Genomic DNA, 27,796 nt, shown 5'->3' with positions numbered 1-27,796 from the left:
ATAATAGACTGGAATAAAGACCATAAATCCACCAGAGCAACATCTTTAAGAAATAAGCAAATCATCCATAACATCGATGAAAACAAAATTCAGTTTGCGTAGAGAAATGGAAGCAACAAAGGATGTAATTTGGAGGAATATGTGCATGAAAACAGCAAGCCATTCTATTTCTCCACTGCTTTTCTGTCATTGTCTCTCTTGCTGTTGCAAGCTTTATATTCAAGAAAGAAGCTTTATATTAAAAAGATATAACTGTAAAAGACTGACTCAAAATGAAACAATATTACCAAGAAGAAAAGATTAAATTTGAAAGCCGAGGGAAAGATGTACGTAACTTTCTGGCGTCTGCTTAGGAAGTGCCGTTGTAGGTATCATCAAACTTTGTAAAGTTAGTAAGCGATGGCTCTAGAAATTTAGAAAATCTGATTAGTTTCAAAGAATCAAAGACTGTTCCCTACTACTACTACTACTACTACAACTTACGCAAGATTTGCACACTGGTTCATTTTATTTTTAAAATATGTGTGTCAATCTTTGGTGTTAGCCCCAAAAGGTAATATACTTTTTCCATTCTCTTCATTTTATGTTCATTGTTTAATTAAATCAAAAGTTCAACCAAAAGCAGTCCCGTTATTCTGTTCTGAAGAGGACTACCATGTGAACTAAACATAGGCCTATGCCGTTAGTGTTGTTTAGGCTAGCTGTTAATCAAATTCACGTAAGCATATTTGCTAATTCTTTTATTATAATTAACAACAGGTGGTGCAACGTAACTATAAATGTTAGGCTAGAGGGAGTCAGGTAACAGAATTCAAAAGCTGCAGCTTTCTGCTCGGCCTAGGCTATGCGATTTGGCCACGGTAAGGCCCAGGGACGGTAATGTTTGGCAGGTTAAACAAGACTTAGTGACATTACTCACGGTAGTTATCATTCCATTGAAAACTTAACTAGCCATTGACCACTAGGATATAATTATTATTTGCTTAGTTTATGTACTAGTCTAGGATCTTGTTTGGTAAGACTAGGCCTAGTTCCTAGAATGCTGTACCCTGACCTAACCAGACGTTACCTTCCTAACCTCTCTTAGGATGCTGTGCTCAGGCGTAGCTGAAGGGGCTTCATTCCCCCTGGACCCTCCTAATAACAATAAACATTGGAGACAACAAATCAAGCTTCCAATTCGAGGTACCTAGTCCTGTCATTCAGCAGACTACCTGAATGCAATGTAAGTGATCACAAATTACATGATAGGGTCCAAAAGGGGCAAAGTCCCCCAGTATGTCTAATTAAGAGCTCTGCATGGATTATTACCTTGGAAGCTGATTTTTCCCATACTTTTAGTGTTGCTGATGGAGGTCGTGTTGTGTATCGTTGGTCAATTATTATTATCCACATATCTGTCCAACATGGTTGGGGACCCTTTGGGAACATGGGGTTTAGGAAACGTTGGGAGAAAGAATGGACCACCATGTTGTTGTTATGGAACGGTTCCGCGCATGTGCAAGTCATCAGGGAGCCATATTTTTAAGAAGGGATTGGCTAAGGAAACCTATTATAAAAGGTACTATGGAACGATACTAACCTAGCGTACCGTACCCTAACCTAACCTAGTAGGCCATGTTACTTAGTTGGGGGCTGCGCCCCTGGACCCCCCAGTGAAAGAAACTCCACTTTTTACCAAAAGCTCCCCTTTAACGCTGCGCATGCACGATAGCATTCCAGGATGGCCAGCATACAACTTCTGAGGTTAATTATAGGTTAATTACAGTCGACCAACAAAAAATAACAGTAAATTCTTGATAAGTAACCAAAATACCAAAGGAAAAATCAATTTCCAAAGTAATACCCCATATGGAGCTATTGCTTAGTTCCACTAGCCCCCCAGCCAGGTTAGGACATGGCATCCAAGGTTAGGTCAGGTGAAGGTAAGGGTAAAACTGAAGACTACTAACATGCCCCTCTGTTTTGGTAACTACCAGGTAACATACAAAATAAGTGCCATGTTTAGTACCATCCTTGGGGATGAGCATCAAAACAAACAAAAGACGGTAAATATAAAACATAAACTAAAGAAATGCGTACGGTTTTGTTGTGCCATATGTGATTTTAATGTGCAGTTTCTGTTGAGATGTGACTTATCCCGTAGGTCATAGAATTTTTCAAAAGAGCTATCCTAGTGACCCTTTATCCCTCTTCCTCCCAACTTTTGAATTGAATTTTGCCTCATGAGAGGCTAGTGTATTGAACATTTGCTCATCCTATGAGAGGTTGGGTTACATAATGGAATAGCCCCTGTCATTTATTTATTTAGGAAGTTAGAGGATAAATTATCAGCTAGCATGACAAATTTCTTTTCTAGTTTCATGACAAAGTTATCTGAATTCAAAGAGCAAAATATGAGTGCTAGGGAAATAGAAACTAACCATTCTTTTTCAGCTCCCCTGCCTGTTCCAGAAGCAGCCCTAACAGGTGCTGGGGGTCATGGAGAACTGCAAACCTCGAAGGTAGGATCTCCTGCTGCCCCCAGCGCGGAGCAGGCAGTGTTAGCAGCAGTTTTCCCCCTTTCTACGGATAGTGTAAGTTCAGAGGTAAATTTATATATAGGATTGACGCAGACAAATAGGGATAGTGAGGTAGCAAAGAGTGTAGGAGAGAAGTTGAAGGTGCAGTCTTCTTTTGGGGCCGGTGCAATTAAGGTTCCAGGATCCTTGTTAGATCCAGCAGCAGTTCTGTTTCTGGCTGCAGTCTCCTTTCAGCAAAATGTTGCTAAATCTATTGAGGAGGATTTAGATTTAGTTGTAAGTTTGTCAGGTTCAGGAAGGTTGGAGGATTTCCTTCCTTCTAGAAGTTCCTTTTCCTTCTGGGAACAACTTTCATTGGTTGGTGATGGTAATTCATTTGATAGGACATTGAATGTAGCAGAATATAATGCTAATTTATTGGGTCTTTCCAAAGGGTATAGGTCATTGGTCAGACAGCGTTTTAATATACTGTAGGGTTTTTGAATATCCATGATCATGTAATGAAGAATTTACTGGAATTCACAAATGATGTACTGTATTACAAGATTATCAAGGGGGACCGGAGTCTGTATATTTTCTTTCTCTAAAATCTATGGTCTCTTCTGTAACCTCAGATTTTTGCCTATCCTCTACTGCTTCCAAACCTCCTTCCGCTGCTGTTCTCAACCTTCCCTTTCAGGCCGACCACCTTTCAGGGAACATTTCAGGTGCTTTGTTAGTTCATCCGGCATCTATGCCATTAGCCGGTTTGTCTTTGGTGCCACATGCGGTGAATCCCGTACCTTCTCAGGCTTCTGATCTAGTTGCTGTAGCAGTTGGTGGCACGCCTGCCTCAGTATTTAATGTTGTGGTACCGATAGTTCCCGCAATTGCCCCGGTACCCAAGCTGTCTGGTGTTTTGTCTTCTCCTGTTTCTTTGGGTTCGGTACCTCGTAATCTTCTCTTCAAAACCCTTTCAAGTTCAGGGCCAGTTGGGACGTTCTCTACCTGCTCAACATCGTCAGCAGGAGCACCGGTGGTGACTCCGAGTGTGGCATCTTCCTTCTTTCTTCCTTCGGTTCCTCTTTTCTCAACTTTTCTGACAGGTTCCTCTGTCCCTCCGGCTAAGGCGTTCTATGCAGGTTCGGGTTTGATTTTGGGTCATCAGGGACCCTTTCCCTCTTCTTCTTTAAGTAGGGGACCTTCTGTTCCTGGATTCCCAGTCTCACGCGACCCTGCTACATCCGGGTTTGCGTGGTGCGGGTGTTGCGGTCTCTCCGCTCTCAGGAGTGGGCATTGTCCGCCCAGGTATGACTGACCCAGGTGTCGCGTCATCGTCTTTGGAGGGTGCAGGGTTTGCGCAACCTATTTCGGTGACTCCCAGTATGTTTGGGACTGATTCGTCAGGGGTCCGTCTTGCGCATCCAGGTGTGTCGTGTTCTGGATCATCAGGTTCAACGTTTGCTAGGGGTCAGTCTGTCTCATTTCTGGTTTTGGCTCGGTCGGACCAATTCAACAAAGACTGTTTCTGTGAAGAGGAGGATCAGATACCGGAGGCTAGTTTTCCTTTGGCCAGTGAGTCTGAGTACAGATGGATGTTGGACTTTATCCATTCACTGTATCCACAGTCCAAGGCTCCGGAGGAACCGATACAGCATAACCAAGCTATGTTTGAGTCACTTTGTGCAATAAAACTGGTGGTAGCAGTCACCAAAGAATCTATTCTGGTTTGGCAGGGTCGAGCAGGCTTTGAGAGGGGCGGACAATAGGTTGGCATCCTTGATAGGATCAGGTAAGCAGGATTCAGCCTTGCTTCCTATTTGGAAGGGCTTTTATAGGGTCGCGGGTAACCCTTCTGCAGGTGTTAGGGTGCTGCTGAACGAGTTGGTAGGGGCTCTTCTATCTCAGGTTCCATCATCGAACTGTCTAGTATCTATTTCGGCCAGGGAAGCCAGTATCTTGGAAGACACCTTCCACAACCAGTGGGAGGCGTTATCACACACTATGTGGATGCTATCTGGTGTGATGGGGTTTCTCAAACAGGATGGTTATACTCGTCAGACCCGACTCTTTTTGACCTCATCACATCGGTTTCCATGGGGTTTGCACACCAGGCGAATGTTTCCGCAGGATGTACTACTTTCTTCGGGAAGAAGAGGGGGGATTTCTATCTAAACCATCTGCCTCCTCATTTTCCTGACATTCACAAGAGGGCACTGCTGAGGGCTCCATTGGTGCTCAGCAGCAGTTTGTTTAGAGAGGAAGACGTTTCAGCAATGGTCAACTTTGTGTCGTTTACCTCAGCAGTGGAGTTGCAGCAGCCCATGATCAGGGTTGCAGCACAGAGTGCCAGATCTCCGAAGGGGTCTAGAATGTCTTCTCCTTCGAAGCGCTCTCGCTCCAAGTCTCCGGGAAGTTCTCCTAAGAAAGTACGCTTTTCACCCAAGCTTTCCAGTTCTGCCTCGGATCCGAAACCTTCCAATCATAAGAAAGATTTTCGGAAATAGGAGACATTCCCTTTGCATGCACCTGTAGGAGGTTGCCTTGCCCCTTTCTGGGACATCTGGAAGGCATGGGCCATGGAGAGTTGGGTAGTGGAGGTCTTAAGGAAGGGTTACAGAGTCCCTTTTCACTCTTGTCTTCTGCTGTCCAACTCACCAGTGCATCTTCCCAATTACTCCCCTCCTTCCATCAGGGGGTTAGCTTTGGCGGCAGAGATCTGAACCATTTTAAAGAAGGGAGCCTTAGAGCCTACTCCCCCTTCTCCGGGGTTTTACAGCTGGATCTTCGTGGCCCCCAAAGCGGGAGGATCTTGGAGACCCATCATAGATCTCTCGGGTCTCAACAAGTTTGTAACCTCAACGAAGTTTCTTATGGAAACTTCCCAGTCGGTGCTGCGGTCGGTCCGGAGGGAAGAATGGATGATTGCAGTCGGCCTCAAGGATGCTTATCTCCAGTTTCCGATTCATCAGGAATCTTGGAAGTTCCTTCGTTTCTCGGGTCCAACTGGAACATTTCAGTTTAAAGTCCTCTGCTTCGGTCTGACCACAGCACCTCAGGTATTCACAAGGGTGATATCTCCTGTTTCGGACATCATGCATTGTCGGGGCTTCCGAATGAGAAGATACCTCGACAACTGGCTGGTTCAAGCTTCGTCGAAAGGCAAGGCTCTGCAGGCAAGGGATTTTCTTTTGAACCTATGCCAGAAGTTAGGCATAAGAATCAATTTCGACAAGAGTTCTCTGTTTCCAACTCAAGTAAAGACGTACCTGGGAATGACGATTCAGATGCGTCTTTTGAGGGCTTTCCCGACAGAGGAGCAGGTTCTGGCGATTTTAAGCCAGCTTGAAACTTTCATGTCAAACAAAGTTCAACCTGTGACCTTATGGAAAAGCTTGCTGGGCCAGATGGCCTCCCTATCCCTTCTTGTTCCAGGGTCCCGTCTCCGGATGCATTCTCTGCAGGTGTGTCTCAGGAATCGCTGGGACTGTCGAGAAGAAAATGCGTCAGTAATCTGGGACGATTCTTGCCTGAAGAATCTTCAGTGGTGGTCAGAAGAACATCATCTGACCACTGGCACAAGATTGGACTCCCCCCGCTTCCAGATGTACATCTGTACACAGATGCCTCAGACCAGGGTTGGGGTGCAACCCTTGAGGAATCTCAGGCTCAGGGCCTTTGGAAGGATCTGGATCGGGAGGAGTCCATAAATTACAGGGAATTAAGAGCAATCAAGGAGGCTCTAAGTTGCTTTGCAGAATAGGTAAGCAACAAGACCGTAGCGTTGTTCTGCGACAACGTTACAGCAATATCGTATCTCAAAAAGGAGTGAGGAACAAGATCACAGGTGTTGAACGATGTAGCAAAGAGAGTTTTCCGTTGGTGTGAAGAACACACAATTTCGCTCATTCCCCAGTTTGTGTCGGGAAAGCTCAATGTCTTGGTGGACGCTCTGAGTCGGTCACAGGAAGTTCTCGAAGGGGAATGGAAATTAGTGCAAGACGAGGTGCAACTGCTGCTCAAGAGATGGCCAGCGACGGTTGACCTATTCGCCACCAGGATGAACCATTCCATTCCAGTCTACTCCCCAGTAGCGGATCCCATGTCCTGCAGGACAGAGGCAATGTTGCACTCATGGGACAACCTACAAGTTTATGGATTTCCTCCCTTCGGGATGATACAGGAAGTCCTAGCAAAACTCAGGAGCTGCAGGAACACTCAAATGACCTTGGTTTACCCATTCTGGCCCCAGAGACCTTGGTTTCCAGACCTCCTGGACCTGTTGACGGAAGTTCCAGTATTCATCCCAGAGAGGAGAGATTCACTCAAACAGCCGCACTTCCACAACTTCCACCGGAACCTCCGTGTGCTGAAGCTAGCTGTGTGGAGACTGCCCAGCGAGCGGCCTGTCATACGGGACTCTCTAAAGCAGTGGCTAGACAACTGTCTTTCTGCTTAAGGAGTTCAACCAGGAAGTTATACCAGGCCAGGTGGGCAGTGTATCGTGGATGGTGCCAAAAACAAGGGCATTGTATTTAGTGCCCAATTCTTCTGCTTCGGGCCCCCTTGTGGGATTTAGCGGTGATGTTGAATTTCTTAAGATCGGCAGCCTTCGAATCTTTAGAGTCTCTGCCCTTAAGACAATTGACTAAGAAAGTTCTATTTTTAATTGCGCTGGCTACGGCTAAGAGAATCGGAGAAATTCGGGCGCTATCCAGGACAGTCTCCTTCTCCGGAAAAGATATTTTTCTTTCTTGCCTACAGGAATTCGTGGCAAAGTCCGAATCTGAAACGAATTCTTTGCCAAAGGCATTCAAGGTCGCATCCTTAGAAGACTTTGTAGGAGGCAACATTTCCGAGAAGCTATTAGGTCCAGTTAGGGCTTTAAAAGTCTACCTGTCTCAGACTGAGAAACTTTTGCCTCGCCCGAGAACGTTATTCGTTTCTCCTAAATGCCCTTCGCTTTCAGTCTCCAAGAACGCAATCAGTTTCTTTCTTTGGGAGGTTATCCAGTGTTGGAAGGCTCTTCATCAACTTCGGAACCTTCGACTTCGTTTGCGCGTCCGAGGGTGCATAGTATAAGAGGAATGGTGACATCTTCGGCCTTCCTTAGAAATTATTCTGTGTCAGCGATTTTAGAAGCGGCCACTTGGAAGTTGGTGTCGGTCTTCACTACCTTTTACCTCAGGGACATCCAATTTTCGTTGGAGAAGGGTTACTCGCTGGGTCCTTTCGTGGCGGCCAACACGATCTTGTAAATGCATGATAAGGACAGGTGGGGGGGAAGTTAGGTATTCAAGCTAGTCTAGGAATTTGGAATTCTCCATTGATCAGGATCCATAAGGGGAGTATTAGGCAGGACACTAGCATGATGAAACTAGGCTGAGCCAGGTTGATAGGATCTTTTCTGCACAGATGTCGGCTGCAACATACGGTGAAGAACCCGAAGAGACTGCACATTCAATTTCTCCTCCATACATGTGAGGCTATAATAGCCACATGGGAGGTTCATCGTACCCCTCCATGCATGAGAGTGCCTTGATTAGCCACATGGGAGGTTCGTCATTCTCGGCTACTCATGGGAGGCAGTGATTAGCCGCATGGTAGGTTGGTTTTTTTTGCTACTCTCTATCCATGAGGAGGTTTGAATACCACATGAGAGGTAACTCGTCTCAGACAGTACCGAGACTTGAGACTGACGTCGAGGGTACTCCCTCCACAGGCACCCTCTCCTGCCGAGTGGTTAACCAGGTGAGGATACATGCATATAGGCAGAGTTGGTGAATAATGAGTTTCCTGTCATCTCATTTGGCAGGTCGGGCTGAAATTAGATTGATCCCACACCCTTAAAATTTTGTTGATCAGGCTAATTCAGGTGTTCAGGGAGTGTATTGCAATACTGTATGAAGCTTTCATAATAAAACTAATATTGTAATATTTACCTGAACACCTGAATGATTCCCACCCTCCTCCCCACTTCAATTTTAGTGAATTACGCAATTGGGGAACCCGGCCTTGCTCGGCTGGGACTTGCAGCAGCGTTGCCAACGGTGTTTCAGGTAATTCATTTTGACAAGATTTTCCTGTAAGCGTTGGTAATGCTGACAGTTAATTACCCAATTAATGGGTAAAAGTTATGGGGATGTAGCTCAGTCTGGTGGGTAACCAGGGCTAATTCAGGTGTTCAGGTAAGTATCACAACATTAGTTTTATTATAAAAACTTCATTTCTTTCAACAAACCACAAATAATACAGTGTATATCGCAGTATTATACTACTCATAATTTTGGCTTGAACTTCAAAATTCTTGGTAATATACTATATAGTATTATAATGTAACCATTTGACATATTTCCTGTTGTTTCAGGTACCAGACTTATGGGTGATTATAGCCAGCAGTTTGCAGATAAATTCCTTGTCTATTAATGAAAATGGCTGAATCATTAGGCATTGGAGATCAATCCAAGTGTGTTATGTGCAGTTTTTGTAACAGACAGTGCATTGCATATCCTACTGAGAATGACTCCTCTCATCTTTTGGCAGTTGTGGTTTATGGTAAATCCTTTTGGGACATACTGACCTTAACCCCAGCTTACATTGAGTCACATTGCCACACATCTCTGTTATTTCAAAGAACCCGTGAGAGTGATGATCAGAGTAGTTTGGACTGGAAGGAAGTTTTAGTTTCCTTAAGAAATGCAAGAACAAAGAAAAAGGAATGTGTAAATAACAATGGAATGCATTCCAAAGGTATTGTTTTGAAAAATAAAATGGAAGACCTGCATTTTTGTGTATTCCTGAAAGAACTAATATCTTCCGATACTTACAGACAATTAGTAGTCAATAAGGTTTCAAAAGCAGTCAACAGAAAAAATGTGAGACAAAGAAAACTTTTATTAGTGAAGTGGTGTTTATTAGATAATATACCGCAAATTATAGATTATGAATGGAATGTTCGTATGACATGTAGTGCAATAGAGAGACAACATCTTGATACTGCAATGTCTTGGTTGTCAACATTGGGAGGTGCTTGTTCTGCCCTTGGTGACTATGACATCCAGTTTGCTGAAAAAGCAGAACAAATTTCATTTCAACAAATGGACATTGCTCTACGCATTGGAGATCCTGCCATAGTTTCACGATGTAAACTCTACTTAGCCATTTCTTTTATTCAGAAGTGCGGTTTTAAGGTAAGGTTTTGTCAGTAATTGTGTAGTAATAACAATCCTCAAGAGAGAGAGAGAGAGAGAGTGTGAGAGAGATAAGGGTTGTCCTTACTTAAGAGAGTGAAATTATTTATCAATTATTATGGAGAGAGAGAGAGAGAGAAAGTTATTCTTACATTAAATATCAAAAGATGGAAATTCATGATTTATGAAGAAAAAAGAAAGAAGAAAGAGAGAGAGAGAGAGAGAGATCTTTTGACATGCTGGGGCCAGCAATTGACATATTTGACAGCTTTGCCCTGCCCCTCTCTTCAAAGGTTTCATGAAAGATCAGGAAATGATATTTATTTGTTAAAGTATCACATAATTTACTATAAAAATGTATAAATTTTGTAATTAAAGTTATATTATTATTATCATTATTATTATTATATTATTATTATTATTATTATTCAATCTTATTAATATTTGAAAATTAGTTCTTATTATTAGGTAATAAGTACTAATTTTCAGATATTAATAAGATTAATGAGATGTAATAATAATAATAATAATAATAATAATAATAATATAACTGTAATTACAAAATTTACACATTTCTATAGTAAATTATGTGATATTTTAAGCAAACAAATATTTCCCGATCTTTTGTGAAACCCTTGAAGAGAGGGCCAGGGCAAAGCTGTCAAGTGAGTCAATTGTTGCCCCGAGCATGTCAAAGGATTTCTGGTACTCTCTCTCTCTCTCTCTCTCTCTCTCTCTTCTCTCTCTCTCTCTCTCTCTTCTTTTTTTCCTTTTTCCTTCATAAATCATGAATTTCCATCTTTTGATATCTAATGTAAGAATAACTTCTCTCTCTCATGTTATTCTCTCTGTCTCTGTAATAATTCATAAATAATTTAACTTGATATTTCAAGTAAGGACAATCTCTCTCTCTCTCTCTCTCTCTCTCTCTCTCTCTCTCATAGTTAGCGCTCACACATTTTTACAACTTATTATTTCTCTGTACATCTTTACCTGTACAGTAGATAGGTTAGATTGATGTAATTTTACCTGTACCGTCTACGAAGTGTGAATGAGCTAGTGTGGCAAATACATTCTAAAACATAGAGACACAATAACTAAGAGTTGTATTAGTCCAAATAAAAAACAATGTTTGTTCATGAAAAAGCATTTCAGAACAAAGAGAAAGAGACGTAGAATAAAGAAGTTATTAAAAAGAGGTTGAGAAGACTTCTAAAAATAGATCATTCGGAAGGGAAGAGAGACAGAAATTCTCTTCCAACTCCGTTTCTATGTCAACCATTGATTTCTTTTTTTAAGGGCAATGTATTAAGCCAACTTTTAAATTAAATTACAGTAACTTTGAATTCATTTAAAAGTTAGCTTAATAATTTGGGAGCATGATTAGGGTCATATTTAGTGTTTAAACTTTAGAAATAAGCATTTATTAGCATTTTTAGAGACCATACCAAACTTACGCAAAAATTCGCCTTGTGCAAGGGGTTCTGGAACCTAACCTCACGTAAGTTCGGGGTATGACTGCATGACAGTTTCTGAGGATCTTGCATCTCCTTCTTGTGTTATTTGATCTGCCAGTTACAGTGTCTTGAATGATTGTCTTTACCTTTTTTTTTTTTTTTTACCTTTTCTTTTCTTTTTTTTTCCTCACGAAACCCATTACTTGTAGCACTCATTTCATTTGTCAATGAAATGTTTCTCGACAAAAATTTCTGGAGAAAGGAGGGGCATCTTGAGGTAGGCAAGTACAGCACAGAAGTGGTGGATTCAACAGTTCCAGGATGTTAAATGCTAGGATTATCAAGCTTTCTATAAATTATTAGATTTCCAGAGACTTAGACCAAACGTAGGATATCCCTTTACACAGATCTCTTGTAAAAGCAACAATAATATATATACCAGATCCAAGTTGTGTGGATACCCAGCCTTATTATCAAAATCAACAGGGATTTACTACTCCTTTAAGCAAACACTTCTTATAGGCATATTTCCAAAAACATAAATTATGACTTCAAAATGGGTTGTTGAAACCAAGGAGTCAGGATCCTTAGAAAAACAATGTACACTCAAAAAGAAATAAGAAAAAAAGACTAAACTAAAAAAAATTAAAAATATTTATTTGAGAATTAAATGTAGCGGTAAATGATGCTTGCGTGCATTAACATGTATACTTACAGGAGGAGGGAAAGTCACGGTGGGGGGGGGGAGAAAGAAAACAACAACCTCACTATGGTAAAAAAAAAACAAAAACACATAACAGAAGAAGGCAAAGATAAGAAAAAACCGTTAATCCTAACTTATAACATTTAAACACCTAAACCTAACCTACAGTAATAACTTAATGACTGATAAATAATTGTTTACCTAAAACCCTTGGACATTAATCCAACACCACAGATTTTTATATTTGAAGAAGGTGATTCTGCTGATTACCACCGGTAATCTGAAGTCTCTATAACACCAGACAGCATTAACAGTCTCTCAAAACAATTCTCAATATAGTTGACTGGAGGTAATTCTCCCTATGGGCACTGTAATGCTCCACAACAGTGAGGAGGTCTGAAGAAAGCTGCCACAGAGGTGAACACCGTGATCTGAAACTTCCGCTGTTAGTGATGAAGAAATACTCTTGACTGTGCCCTCATGTTGCAAAAGACTCAAAAGGGTAGACACGGGCGTAGAATCGCTGAATATTGTCCTGCTACAAAACACCCACGGGAAGTAGGCAGCAGTGAAGCTGGGCAAAGTACACATGCCGCAAAGCAGACAAAAGGAGCAGGCAACTGGGAAGATGAATAGTGTGGAATAACTTGGTACTCCAACCACAAAACACAAAAGCGCAGGCAGTGGCAAGGCTGAAAAATGTGGCAAACCTCTCACTCAAAACACTGGAGCGGGACTGTTGGCAAGTGATGAATAGCCCAACAACTCAGAACTCAGAAATGTGAATATAAAAGAGAAAATTATCCCACATGACTGTGTTACCAGTAACAAGTGAAACACCTACCATTGGGGAAAAAGAATAACCCAAACCTTCGTTTAGTGGCAAAAGATAAGCAAAACTTGAGTGAAAAGTTACATTACGACGTTGAAAAGAATTACATTAGCTTTTCATGATTATTGTTATTTAGTGTGCTTAACCGCAAAGTTCAGCTGTTACAATTTTTATATTGCAACACACTCCCCGAACACCTGAATTTGCCCTTAATCCACTAGCCCGAACAGCTCTCAATTACCAATCCCACTAGTGGGATTAAGGGCGAATTCAGGTGTTCAGGTAAGTATTACAATATTAGTTTCATTATGAAAACATCATATGTGGTAGAGTTGATTCTTGTATGATGGTAGCATACATGTAGACCAAAGTACATATACCAGCATTCTTTTCCATCATGAGGAGAATGTATGGTGATTTTCTCTTATGTTTATTTTCAATTATTTATCTTCTTAAATGTTTAAGATATATAGTAGTAAGAGGTAAATTATCTAGGTTTATGGATGGTTGTGTATGTTAGCCTGCTGTTTTTAGTGATATTTATCTCCTGTTTGGTAGTCTCATTAACTGTAAGGCCTGATATTTTTCAGGTTTGATTACAGTAATATGTAAAGGGATTCTGGACAATCCATATTTATGAGTAATTCTTAGCACTGTGTCAAAAATTTGATTGGTTACGGTGCATATTGAAGGCTTCTTACACAAAACTGATGTAATGATTGTGAAGCAAAATTTTGTAGGATGTGGGTGTATTGTTTTGTTGCTTCCCTCAGTAGCCCCACTTATTTCCATGGTGAGAAATAGGGCATTGTGAAACGTGAATGATTGTTTGTGTCTGGGTGAAGATTCAGCAAAGTATGTACTCTGTGGCCTGTCACGAACTCAGTTACTACCAAACACACAACAAAATTTCCCAAGGTATAATTTACCAGATCTTAAGATTAAAATGTTAAACACCAATGTCACAACCAAAAAGAGCCATTTAAACACAAGAAACCCTTGTAATTTAATAATAAGACTAACACTTAACACAAAACTTTATACAATAAATTCACAGCAAAGCTAAAAGTATTTAATTTCTGCACAATATCAAATTAAAGCAGGGAAAATATCATAACACTTGTAACTTATGGATATTCAAACGCCATGTTTAAGATGTTACAAAGGCAGGCACGAGACAACTTTGGGTGTTGTCAAGAGGCAGTCCAGCAAAACACAACTAGAAACTTGGAGGAGAACCCTGAAGTAAACCCAGTTATGGGGAGGGGGTATGGTAGGAATGATAAGGAGATACTGAATAACAACCACTTAAATAACCAAAGAATATTTTATCTGCCGGCTACTATTTAAAGTCAAAAGGTGGTCAAAAAATCGGTAGTTGGTTTGTTGTCTTCTGCTGGTGAATTGTTTAACAAAAAAACAATAAATTATTAAATTCGTAGTTAACATATTCCTGAAGTATGAATTATGTTAAATATTAAATATATACAGTATATACAGAGGAAGGTCATAGGGTCACGACAGGCTGTACAAGCAGGCAGTGTAAAGCCAAGTGATTTGATGACCAGTTTCTAAATTTAGAGGCATTTCAGTATGGCTTCCAAGTCAAGTTGTTCAACATTGTCATTACTTGGGTTATCTGTATTTCTAACCACTTTTTATTATCTTAGCAATGTGGTACTGTTTTTGTAAGATGTACCAACTTGAGCCAGGACAGGTGTATTTTTTTGTAATACTGTACTCTAGAAGATATGCTTTTACAGTAATTATAGTTTAGTACCTGGTAAAATGTGCTGTTTTTAGCCATCACCAGGCAGCTTAAAGATAGAGCAGTTCCCATGCATGCAGCTGCTCCAGAGTCACTTCCAATTCAAGATCAAGCCACTCTGGAGGGGCTCCAACAGCCTTTCTCTTAACTGGGGCCATTCCAGATTTGCTCCAGTACAAAGAACCATCACCGAGGACCTGGGCCACTTTAAACTGATGACTCTAGCCCCTTTACTAAAGTAGCAAGGATCAGTATCTCTCCTACACCAAGGACCAGAGCTGATCCAGTACTGATAACCTGAGGGCCTTCAGTACTTCTGACCCAAGCCACACCGGTTCTGCAAACCACAGCTGCTTACTGTATTTCTTACCTGAACTACTCTTCCTAGGACCCCAGTCACTCTGGGGAGCTCTGTTCAGTGCTGTAGACAAAAACAGTGGAGAGGGTAGTTAGTTCTGAAGATAGCAAACACTTGATTGATCACTTTTCTTCTCTCTGGGAGACAAAAGAATGTAATTTGCTTGGGATCATTTGAGATTGCAGTTTTAAGTATGATTTAACTGATTGGTTTGTATGAAAAAAAAATTTGTTTTAAAATTATAGTTTCAGTGAATTCTTGCTAACTTATACATTGACAAAAATATTATGTTTAATGATGGAGAAGTTTAGATTATGGTTTAGGAATTGATTTTGTGTTTTGCAAACAAATACTGTATAGTATTGATCAGTTTTAGGAAACCTAAACGAAATGCACTGCCTGTAAAGCCACAGTTGTTTATAGTTGAATATTTATGTGAAATGCACTAAATATTGTGGCAAGTAATTGTAATCCCATATTACTAGTGTACTTTATATAATTTAACATGGGCAGGTTTCAAAACTTCTCTGAAAATTCTTCTAAGTCTTTTTAATAATTAGTAAATTTTTAAAATTCTGGTACCATTTTTTAATATTATACAAATTGCTATTAAAACTCATTTGTGCAAAGCCAAAGTTTTGATAAATCAGTGTAACACGTGCAGTTCTTTTGTAGATTAAAGTCAAATAGACCCATATGTATTACTGAAGCTGAAGAATGTACCTACTCTGGTTAGTGAGGATGATGTTTACAGTTGTATGGGAACTCATATTGATGTACATTATAATGTGAGAAATATTTTCATAAAAATTCAAGAAAATCTTCAATTTTTAAGGAAAATTAATAAATAACAAAAGAGAATAACTGATTTTTGCCTACAACAGTAGTCTTCATCAAAATCCAGTGCATAAATTCCTTAAGTTGCTGGAGAGTAACCCTTAGAGTTTACAGTGGGTCCTTGTCTTCTAAACTTTTTATTTACAGTTAAAAGACTACCATCTTGAGATCATTGAGGAGTCCTATTTTGAAGTATCAGTAGTTATAACAGTAAATAGTGATCCCCATGAAAAAAATGAGTTTTAGGTACTTGGATAAAATAGGATAGTGCATTTAATCAGGTAGATCATTTTAGATTTATACTAGATTAAATTGAAGTGAAGAGTTAAAATTTTGTGTAACTGTTTCAGATTGCTTCAATGATAATCCGACAAGAATATTACTGGGCACACTCCTTTCCTAAAGATTCAAGAGATAAACGTTTAATAAGCATGTGTCATGGAATATGGAAGAAATTGCAGTATGAGAAAAAGAAAGCCAATCGTAATGGACATGTGAAATGTTGAAACAAGTGTGCCAGTTCAAGAAAAAAACCACTTATGTTACATAAGTTTTATGCTGAGAAGAGTAGAAAAAGCAGTCATGAGTTTCTACTCTAGGTAGAAGAGTAGTGACTTACTTAAGTCCTCCCTGTGACACGGTAGACCCTACCTTATCTGGCTTTTGTATCATGCTGTGCCTGGCTCTGTGAGTGATAGCTAGCAGTGGTGCTTCCTTATTTCACATTCTTACACATACTGCACACCTAGATAAGGTAAATTTGTTATAGTTATTTTATTTTAGCTCCAAGGTTAGGATTTCATGTTAGTGAATTTCTGTTATGCAAAAATTGAAGTAAGAGTGCTTTTGATTGGGTGCTGTGAAATCAGTAACACCTCTGCTGTATTTAAAATGATCTGTCTTTTGGGCAATTCTATAGAGATATTTACTTATTAATTTTGCTCTTTTGAAAATCCTTTGCTTGTCAGAAATGGAGACATTCTTTTTGTTTTTAGTGATTTTTTTGTTCCTACAGAAGTACAAGCCATCGTCTTTTATGAAGAAGTCTTCCTCAGCATGAGCTGGAATTGGTTGTTGAAACTTAGTACAGTAACAAGTTGGTTAATTGCTGGTGGGTTAGGTGGATGGGAACCCTACTCTTATGCCTTTAATGAGCACATTTACTTCAGCCACATTTAAGTCAGGACATCTTGCTGCACTGTGACTGACATCAAGTTGAAATATCTTTCATCTTTTATAATATTTGTATGGTATTTGTATTTTTTCAACCTGGATTTTAAGTAGAAAAGTTAACAACAAAAGATGTGAAGCACATATGCATGTGTTCTGCTGCTTTATATCCTTGGTGTTAGTATGACCAGTGATGTTTTTTGCATTTGTATTTGGAATGTGCTGGCTGGTCTCCTTTGCTGTGGAGAGATTCAGCAGTAGTGTAAGAAGGCTAAAAGATTTTTGCCAGTTTCTCCAAAGGTGGATTACTCTACCTTTGATATTACCATTCTTTCAGCTCTTTCCATCTGGACCATCCTCACTCTCTCCTTATCCCGTGCTCTCACAAGGGGGTTATGCGCGTGAGGGTAGGTGAGTCATCCTTTCTCTGGCAGTGCTGACCTGGGTGTATCTGTGGGGTACTGGGGACAGGCCATACTCCTGTAACATAACTCCCTTGTGAGAGTATGATTCATGGACAGAGTAAGGTGAAGAAATGCAAGAACACAATCATCTTCATCCTCTTCGTTGAGCTCTTCCTATTCTTCCACCATGTCTTCTGCCACTTTGTTCTCCATGAAATTGAGAAGAAGAGATCTTGTTCTCCATGAAAATGAGAAGAAGAGATCTTGGAACACTCACAAGAAGTTCTGTTGGACTTCAAGTGAGCGCTTTTCTTCTTCAGGGGTTGGCAACAGCATTCACTCACTTGCAGGTGGGATGTCTTCCTTAGGTAGGGTGTATTCAGGGGTCTCTGAGTATGCTTGTGAACCAGCGTCTTCCTATTCACTTCCAGAACTCAAGAACTGTCTCAGCTTGTTACCTTGTTTGTACTTCTGTCAAGGTACTCGGAGAAGAGTCCAATGCTGCTTTCTGCCTCAACATGTCTTCTACGGTAGCTGAAGAGAGAAAGACTCATTCGTAGAGTAGGGTGAAAAAACACAAGTGCATATCATCTTCAGAGGTTGGTGATGGCCTCTGCCAGTGGGCAGGACATCTGCTGTAGGTAGGGTTGATATGTGGTTCTCTTAGCATGCCCATGAACCAGTGTCCCCCTCATTTACTTCCTAAACACAAGGGTTGTCTTGGACTCTTCCTCTGTTCGTACTTTTTCACTTAGTGTGTATATGATCCTTGGATTTTGCAACTGGAGAGGCAAAATTCATGTTTGTTGGTTGCCACCCTGGGTTATGCATGTGTTGAGGGAAAATTCACGTACAGGTTGCTGCAGCTTGATACTGCTGGGCATCATTTTGATTTATATGCATGTGATAATGCAAACTTTCAGGTGTTGTCTATTTTGTCTTTAATTCCCGACAGTGTGTATGCAATCCTTGGATCATGTATGTGCAATAGAAGGCTCAGGTGCGAAAGGTTACCACTTTACAATACCTCTGAGTATCATGGTGTTCTTGATTTCTCCAAGACTCCCAATGGTCCCTACTGTCATGTATGGGAAAGGCTGTTCAAGCTTTGGTGATTAGTAGTGTTTTACCTGCTCAGCCATACCATTACAGGAAGCTCCTGGTGTTCTGTTTCAGACCTCAGGCTGCCTTCCAACAGCCTGTCTGTTTGATTTGCAGAGTGATCATCTGAAGTATGTCACTCCAGATCTCAGTTAACCGTAGTAGCTCTTCGTTGTTCCCAGTCCAAGTATCCTGATCTGCTAGCTCTCCTGGTTGAGGCACCAAAATTATTTTTGGTCCACTTTTCTGTGATAGCACATGTGTTTAGGTAGCTTAAATTACCATGTACCAGGGAGCAGGTGATCATCTCTGTTTGGTGATGTAGACAGACAGTTAGAGCTAGTTCCCAGATTACAGACTAACTCATGCACCTTCATAAAAACACTCATTTCAGTTCCTGTGGAGATGCTTATTGCTCTGTCCTGAGCCAGATCTTCTGAATAAAAGGTGTGAGCATATTTCTAGCAGTTCGGAGAACTTTTTGGTTCAGAGGTAGTGAGGGCAGGTGTCAGATGGCTCCAGACTACCTTTACCTCATTTTGCTCATTCAGTGACTGGCTCTTTTGCCTTTCTTCCTGTCTTCCTTCCTCTGCAAGGCAGCAGTCAGAATGGGCAATGATGTAGGTAGACTTCACCATTGAATATCCTGTCTTAGAGCTTCAGCTCATAAGGTGTGACTCCCTCTACTCTTACTTTGAAAGGGGGATAGGGGTGGTAAAGCTGTCATCTGAATCCATCCGTTTATGACTGAACCAGATACTGATTCGCATCCAAACTGTGCTATCCTATCTTTAGGGCAGAACTTGGTTCTCCAAAGTTTTCCTTGAGTGAGACTTAAGAAGCATCTCACTCTGGCTCAGACCCCTATCAGTCTTCCATACTGGTGCCAGGAGTTACAGAAGTCATTGCTCCTCTGTTCACAGTCATGACCAGGAACGAGGATTGAGTCTTCTACATAAGAGGTGATAGTTTGTATTCCCATTGGAAGAAATCACAAATTTTTAAAGTAATTTGTTTTTTCCATAGGTATGCAAACCAGAGCCATTTAGCATAATCCCATCTCAACCACCTTCCTTAATCCCTGATGCTGAAAGACGTGTTTGGTGACAGCAGGGAAGTGGGTGTTTCCCCTTACTTACCGACCTCTGCTAATTAACTATCTTGTTACCAAGTTTCAGTTTGTGTTGAGGAATACCCTACGTAAAAGGCACCGGATTGTATCCAGTACTTAGAAAAAATACAAATTACTTTAGAAGTCTATGATTCATTTAATTATTTGCCATAGTTAACCTCCTAAGCCTCTCTGAAAGGTGCAGTTTTTGTAACGCTGTCACTGTTTAATTTGCTTCAGTTAAAAGCAGTCATTGGCTCATGGCCTACAAAGCACAGTATAGTATTCATTAACCCACAAGGTGCGGTGCATAGCTAAAATCGACGCTTTATATGCTGCGTAAGGACGACGTCGATATTATCGATGCTTTATTTTCAAACATCGCGGTAAATTTAGTCCCTCCCCTTAGCATGACAACAGTCTCATCAACCATTCAGCTCACTGTTTGACATAAAAGATGCCAGATGTCTCTTAATCATAGGTATAAAAATAGCAAAATTGTAAACCTTCTGTCAGCCCGGGGGCCGGGACCAGAGAGGCTTTTGTATCCTAAAGTTGAGCAGTGGTTGAAGATTTTTATAAATCTTTGTTTATTTTGTGAATTTTGGAGATAATGGCTTTTGATGATGATGCTTATTCATTTTCATCATATAGTGATATCGAGATAGATAATTACAATGGCAGTGATGACAGTAATATTGGTTTTAAAGTTAGTATGCATAGGATACTTAACATGCACACACATATACACCCATTCAACCAATTAATAACTGTTGTATATTTTGTGTACTTTTATAGGTGTTCCTTGAATAGCTAAGGAGTAAGACTGTCATGAAAAAAATTGAAATTGTCTCATAAAATACTGCACGAAACATTCCAAAACTTAAAAGTGGCTTTTGAAAAAATTTTTCTTTCCAAAAAATGTTTTTTAAATATAAGTTTTTAAAAGTATATTTTATTTTTAATTACTAATCTGCAACACAAGGCAATTACAACCATGTATAACATTAGGTGATAAGCTAAAAAATTAGCAAGAAAATATTGGTTCTATTACTGAAGTTGCAAATGCATAATACTGCTGTCGTCCTTAAGTGGCATCCCCCTAGCATCTCTTGGGTTGATTGGATCCAGATATGAAAGTCACAGGTTGAACACCATCTTCACATTCTGTTATTCACCATACATATATATATTCTGTTATATATATATATATATATATATATATATATATATATTTGATATATATATATATATATATTTGACCTATAACTTGATTCTTACATTATTTGTGTTTATTAATGTAGATGATATACAGTAAATCCCTCAGTATTCGTGGACTCACACACTCGCGGGTTTCTCTGTGGAACATATCTAGCCATAATTTGCAGAAAATTTGCCCATTCGCGGTATTTTTTACTGAGAAATATTCACTAATTACTGTATTTTCCTATAATTTTCATGAATAAATGCACTTTTTGTGATAAAACTACTAAAATACTCAGGTATAAGCAATTTTACTGGGTTTTTCTTGTTTAAACTATCAAAGTGGGCAGTTCTAAGTGTTTTTAGAGGGGTTTTAAGTATTCGCGGATTTTAGCTGTTTGCGGGGGGGTGTGGTACTTATCCCCCACGAATACTGGGGGTTTACTGTAATTCTGTTGGATAATCTCAGCACCAGAACCATTTGATACTATAATTATTAAAAATAATTATTTTGAGTTTTAGTATAAGCTCTTATTTGTTTGATTTTTGCAAGAAAGGAGTGTCATTTACCTTAAAGAATAGCCAGATTTTAAATGGTATATGTTCATTCTTTATTAATTGTCCTTAATCAACACAGTGTTTGTGTATGGTAGTTATTGCAATCTTGTGCATTGTTTCTTTTCTACTGAATTGAACAACTCTGTGCATTGTACCAGTACTTATATGTCTTTTGTTTTAACATATTAGGAGAACTATGTATGGTATTCACTTATAATTGTTCACTTTCTTAATTGCACACATATATTCAAAGGTATGTGAAAGATGAAACTGCCTAGGCTTTCAGCACTTAGAGCAAGCTCAGAAGGTTACAATAATATCACCTTTGGTTTTATCGTATCCTTGGCTACCACAGTGTTCTTGTAGTGCTTCAAGCTAATATCCCTAAGATTCACTTGTTTTAAGATTGTTTACCATATTCCAGGAAAATTAATTTCATAAATTATATATTGATTATAATGGTTTGTTATAATATCCTGTGATCTTTCAAGTTCTGCTTTACAACTTACAGAAGTAGAGTACTTGAGGAGGTCATTGAGTGCTGAGCAGTCAGATGATGATCACACTAAATTGTACTGGACAGAGGTGTATAATTGTATGCTAAAGACATGGCCATCGAGACAGACAGGAAGGTCAAGGAATTTTGAATTCTGAAAGTTAATTAGGAGACCAAGACTGGATTTGAAGGCAGTATGGTCAACTTCTTGACCACTCAAAACGAGATGATTGTAGGCTATGCATTTGAACTCTTCCCCACATTAACACAAGGAAGAGTTTTGCATTTGATCCAGACACAGACCCAACATATCCAGGTGACTTAGACAATGACAGATGAGTCAGTCAGAAATTGGAGGTGACAGGCATATCATATTATCCCTCTTGAAATAAGTTCTGTTGTTTGTTTGGAGCCAACATTTATGATATATTTTCTTAATTTAGTAGAATCAATTTTCCCCTGAAGGATGCAGTAGTCAGGGTATGGTTTCTCCAAGCCTTTGCTTAACTACAATATTAAGAATAGGGCTATTGTCAGAAGTTGCTCAAACCAAAGTTTGCTTTTGTTATGTCTCCTCTTTGCACCTGCCTTAAGGGCAAAAGCAGGTGCCATGCAGAGCAGAGATTGTCACAGCTTTTGTAGTCCATGCCACATTGGAAGAAAGAAGAGGACTTGTTATATTCCAGCAATGGTACTAAAGTACCTTAGGGAATTGCATCATTTTTCCTGAGATACTTAAGTCTCATTATGTCCATAAATATTCAGTAATAGTACTGAAATACCTTAGAGAAACTGGATCATTATCACTGGATACTTCAGTCTCATCATATCCATGAATGTATTTCATAGGAAAATCATAGATTTCTTTCTCTCTAGCCAAAAATAAGTGATCTCCCTAGCATATTTAATGCAGGTTTGTATGGGAACTCTACTTTAAGATTAAATATGGGGAGGAATTCAGTACACTAGAAGAATAGGGAAAAATGTTCATTAAGTATTAGAATAGACGGTATGTACCAGAGAAGATGATGTTTATTCACATTAAACAAAAGTGAGTAGTGCATGCATATGTAATAGAGACAAATGAAAAAAATGTTGGGAAAAGTAGCAGAGCAAGATTGTTATTTATTAGCTATAATGCATCTCAAGGTATTCACAAACATCAGAATTAAAGTAGTCAAAATTGTTGTGAGAGCATGCATATCTGCACATAAACCACGTAGAGGTTAAATCCATTGAATTATTTGGTTTGATTTTAGAAAGTATTGCTTTATTATTAATATTAGGGAGTTCATCCAGACAACTTTGTTAACTGTTAAATTCTTTGATCTCATAGGGATGATCAGTTACAGGAATAAATTATTTACTTTTTTTTTTTATCTAAAGTCAAAGTAATCTGAAAAGACTAGCATTGCCTCCCTCAAGTGGCTCAACTCAAGTATTATAAGGGGTTTGTCTCCTGTATGACCTTTTCCCCCTGAGAGCAACCAGACTTGCAGAACAGCATCGTCAATATGCAGTAAATGTGCCTTGTTGTAGAACTTCTCAGTTCCAGAGGTCTTATTTCTCACACCGTTGGACTGTGAAACATTCTCCCTGAGGATGTCGTGCAATGGAAACTTCAGAAGTTCAAGCGAAAATGCAGTACATTACTACTCTAATGCTATTCTCCTTGCATTTTAATATATTTTTATATATTTATTAATTTACTGTTTCTTTTTAATAGTGAAATCTCTTTCTGTATTTTTCTTTACCTTCTCTTCTTCCTGATGAACACCATATTCTTTGGAAGCTTGATTTTAAGTTAATGGCCCCTGTGGGCTTGTTCCATATGAATAGGGTTCATCCGAATAATAATAATAATATACAAAAATTTAAAATCTTTGTTAAAAAGAAACCTCTTATCATACTTCTAAAGTCTCACTGGAAAATACAGGATGATCACTTGCCAAAGTATCAAATGATGTATAGCCTAGGTATTGACAGAAGCTAGTCCTCCTTGCTAGCATGGAATGATGCAGTGCTGTTTTCTTCAGTAAACCAGAGACTCACTACTGCTAAATCTGCCTTTCTCATCAAGAAACAAAAGGAAATAAACACTGATGTAATGAATTTTGTAAATATAATAATAGATTTTACATCTAGTTGGAATTATTTATTTTATTGGTCTAGAAAAGTGCCTTTGTGATTTTATCTTATTTACAGCTGTGTTTATAGTTGTATTTAAAGATGAAAGACAGATTTAGGATTAACAGATAATTTAATATATGTTGGTGTAATTAAAGTTGAAAGACAGATTTATGCTTAACAGATAATTTAATATATGTTGGTGTGGTTTTTCAGGTATTAAGTTGTCAATGTAGGGTAATTGGCAGTATTGTACAACTTGCAGATCTAATTTTTTTTCCTTTAATGGCCTACTCTGTACTGGGTTAGTGCACCTCATGTAGTGCACTGGAGGCATTAAGATTCTTTGCAGCATCCTTCATCCCCTAGCTGCAACCCCTTTTATTCCTTTTACTGTACCTCAGTTCATTTTATCATCCATTTACTTTCCACCCTCTCGTAACAATTTTATCGAAGTGCAACTGTGGGGTTTTCTCTGTTACACATTTCAAACCTTTCTGCTCTCAATTTCCATTTCCCTTTCAGTGCTGAATGACCTCATAGGTCCCAGCCCTTGGTCTTTGGCCTAAATTCTATATTCCATTCCCTCTAATGGCCTAATATTGGGATTTTTGCCTGAAAAACTAGATGTTTTAAATTTGCCTTTCAATCTTTCCAACTTAGGGTGAATGGTCTGTAACAATTAGAAGTAATCAGTAATTAATGATACGGTGTGATTCACCACTTGTCACAGGCATTGGATATGTCATTGCATAACCACTTGTTAATAGCAGGCCTTTTGCATTGTAACCACCTGATGTTATACAACAGTTTGTGCATTATGACCTGCCATGATATGGCACTTAGTGCTGGAGTGCATGCAATGATTGGAGTCTTATCTTGATAAGTATTTGGTTTCTGCTAATTTTTTGCTGGTTGATTTTAAAGTTTGAATACAGTACTAGCTTCTTGTACAAGGTTGATGAATACAGTACTAGCTTCTTGTACTCAACCTTGTTTTTCCACCTTAGTAAATTTTGTTCATGTGTTTCAGAAGAATTTGAGATAAATGTTGGTGTCTGGCAACAATCAGCCATAAACTCTCTTGTAAAATCGTAGTAATAGAAGAAGCTGCAAAGGAATATGCAGATGGCTATGTTCATGGCAAAATCATTGGAAGAGGTAGAAATTTTTAAAAGATGGAAGTGGAATGAAGAAGATTAAAACTCAGCGTGAGCAAAACACAGCTTACAACGACGGAAAACGAAACATATGAAACAATAGTGAGGAAGTTGCCATATACATGCTGTGGGAGAGGTGCCAAGGTAATTTTCTGCTTTATACAGAATGTAACAGATGGTGTCATGAATGTTCAGGATTGCAAAATTTAAATGGAACAGGAAATTTTTTGTGCTTAAAATGTTTACAGGCAAATGGAAAAAGAGGAGCAGCAGCAGCGGCACTTTTTTATAATGGAAAGGCAAGTGATAGATGTAGAACAATTCTGTTGCCTTGAATACACACTGGACATGAAGCACACTATGAAGGTGGTAAAGTAATGAGGAACAACAGACTGGATGGAGTAGAAACTAAGCAGGAATCTATGATGTGTTTACAAGACGTGTATACTCGACTTTAGGAGAGGTAAAGGTAATTCACAGAAAATAGAAGAGATTGTAAAGAAGTGTTTACAGAATGCCAAGATTCATGGCTGGAGTTTGGATATGTGATGAGGAAGGATAAGGAACATTCAATTACATAAGTAGTAGATTTGGATCACTGTAGATGGATCAAGACTAAATGGGAATTCAGGCAGAAAGTGCAGCAGACAATGTAGAGCCTGTTTAACTCCTTTAGAGAAAATCTGAAAAAACATGATTTTGGAAAACTCAAGGTGCTTTTTTCTCTTTTTCTCACTTGATGCAAATGGTCAAACTGTACAAGTTGCCAGTTCATGAGCAACCTTCAGGTAAGTCAGCCCTGCCATGAAGGACAAATACGGTCTCATGTTACATGTCATTATTTGTTTTACCTGAGTTTCCATCTTCATATTTTGAATCACTGAGTAAAGTCAGCAAATAGTAATTTTGCCTTGGTAATGGAATCTCAAGCTCAGAAGTGATTTTGTAGTGGTTTACCTGTGTTAAAAAGCTTTACTCTTACAGTATATATTAAGTGGAAGCACTACTGTTTGTGCATTCAGTGTCAACTACTGTTATATTCAGTACTAGGGTGGTTGAGGAATTTTGGTTAGTAATTGAGCCTACTTTATAAAATGTAATTTCTAGTGGTTTGTATTTTCTTCTTTGTCGTTATAGGACAAGATGCAGTTTACACTACAGGCATTGCTGTTTGTGGGTGAACCATTTAATCACCATTGGTGGTTGACCTGAGGCTGTGAGTTGGCCTCAGAAATGAGGTGTGGATGTAGGTACAGGTTGTGTCCAGGTGTGTCTTTTCTTTCTGTGGTTGCTGAGATGTGTGTTTTTTTAAAAGTGCTCAGGAATTTACGGCTTGTATTGGATAAGAATCATCTAGGCTTTATTTTTTTTTTTTTTTTTTTGCAGTGTGATGGTAAAGTTAAAAGTCAGTTTCTTTCCACTTGCCATGACCCTAGTCATTTCAGAAGCAAGCAAGCATCTACTAGAAGGCTCTTGGTAGCAGAGTTCTTGGAAATGACCTCCACACACTTAAAACTAGATGTTGAGGGGAGTGACCTTGTTTGGTTAGAGGAGACCAATCTAGCCTGAATGACATTAACCATCAAGGAGAAAAGACTGTAGTTGGTGAGGACTGAACCTCAAGATTGAAACACCTGATGAGGAATACACAGCAATCTGATTATAGATCAGGGTCAAGGAAGTTCATCACACCAGACTCCAGGTGGAAAGATTAGTCATATTTACTATCATATCTACTGAGACCACAGAAGATATATTAGCCATTGGCAAGCACACTTATTATGTGGTGGCTCCAAATTAAGTCTCCCGCCTGGTATGACAGTAGTTTTTCTTTTTCTCTTCATATATGCTTTTTATTTTGAGAAAATATAGCTGGCTAAATTTCCATTATTACAGATTTATTTAATTAACCAGTGCAAATATATGTCAGATAAGCAGAATTCTGAAATAAACATAATTTATCTGTTCAATATACAGTATAAAAATAAGAATGAAAAACCATGTAAAATCAATTGGACCTCTTTATTCTCAACTTTTAGCAATTAAGAACAAATACACTACACCCATAACAATAATAGATTGTTCATCAGTCTGATACTTTGCCTCAAGTGGAGCCATTTCAGTAGGAGACGTCATAGCCAAGGTCAGTGTGTATGTCTTAAGTACTAGAGCTGATGGTATAAATACAGTTACAGTATCACAACATTAAAAAATATGAATGCAAAAGACATTACAAAAACTGAGCTACAGATATAAAGAACAGATCAAACACCATGTACTGTTAGCGAGGTTCTCTCCTCTACACTCAATGGATATGAAATGTGCTTGGCATGATACTCAAAATTTTCCACAAATATGAAATGTACTTGGCATGATACTCAAAATTGTCACATTTTTGTGAACTGCAGAAACAGTTATTGATTCTTGTAGTAAAAATTATCTTTTTACTTTAAATTAGTTATCATATGGTTGTTTGAATTACTGAATGCTAAGCTTCCAAAGTTTTTGATACTATGATTTTATAATATAAAAGAAAAATATATTTCAAGATAAAATGAGAGCCTTGACCCTTAGATAATTCCCTTAGGTAACTGATCACTTGAATGTACAATATTCCTTAACAACTTAACATAAAATATTTAAAAAGTTAAATAAATGTTATTCACTTTCACAAATGTATTAAAATTTAACTGTTCAATTCACACTAGGTTTTTGCAGGCATTGCACACACTTCTTCACACTTGACCTCTTAGCCTGAGTTGCCGCTGCCCCTTCTACCTCCTGTTCCTTAGGGGCTGAAGAGGGATCTAAATTTAAGGC

General features: G+C 38.9%; 3 protein-coding genes across 12 annotated transcripts in view; 2 read left to right on the top strand and 1 right to left on the bottom strand.

The window, feature by feature from the left end:
• Positions 1-391: 391 nt before the first annotated feature.
• On the top strand, positions 392-26,988 carry LOC136839262 (uncharacterized). Of its 5 annotated transcripts, XR_010853272.1 has the most exons (5): positions 419-553; positions 1,088-1,225; positions 8,869-9,691; positions 15,997-16,400; positions 24,853-26,988. XR_010853272.1 is itself a non-coding variant. In XM_067105053.1 (4 exons), exons 3-4 carry the CDS (start codon positions 8,927-8,929, stop codon positions 16,150-16,152), a joined length of 921 nt encoding a protein of 306 aa, XP_066961154.1. In that variant the 5' UTR covers positions 392-553; positions 1,088-1,225; positions 8,869-8,926; the 3' UTR covers positions 16,153-20,440. The 5 variants fall into 5 exon arrangements, 3 of the variants coding, with proteins under 3 accessions (XP_066961154.1, XP_066961153.1, XP_066961155.1); XM_067105053.1 differs by lacking the exon at positions 24,853-26,988 and having other exon boundaries at positions 392-553; positions 15,997-20,440; XR_010853271.1 differs by lacking the exon at positions 1,088-1,225 and having other exon boundaries at positions 423-553; positions 24,850-26,427.
• On the top strand, positions 5,081-6,960 carry LOC136839807 (uncharacterized). Its single transcript, XM_067106136.1, has 3 exons — positions 5,081-5,199; positions 5,281-6,139; positions 6,418-6,960. The coding sequence occupies exons 1-3, from the start codon at positions 5,081-5,083 to the stop codon at positions 6,958-6,960; spliced, it is 1,521 nt and encodes a 506-aa protein (XP_066962237.1).
• Positions 26,980-27,796, bottom strand: part of LOC136839263 (prostamide/prostaglandin F synthase-like) — a 117,526-nt gene continuing 116,709 nt past the window's right edge. For all 6 annotated transcript variants that reach the window (XM_067105059.1, XM_067105057.1, XM_067105056.1 and 3 more), the window contains one exon: positions 26,980-27,796. In XM_067105059.1, coding sequence (XP_066961160.1) covers positions 27,671-27,796 — 126 coding nt within the window. In that variant the 3' untranslated portion in view covers positions 26,980-27,670.

Source organism: Macrobrachium rosenbergii, chromosome 6, assembly GCF_040412425.1.
Source record: "Macrobrachium rosenbergii isolate ZJJX-2024 chromosome 6, ASM4041242v1, whole genome shotgun sequence".
Lineage (NCBI taxonomy): Eukaryota > Metazoa > Arthropoda > Malacostraca > Decapoda > Palaemonidae > Macrobrachium > Macrobrachium rosenbergii.
This window is presented reverse-complemented; position numbering and strand designations above follow the sequence as displayed.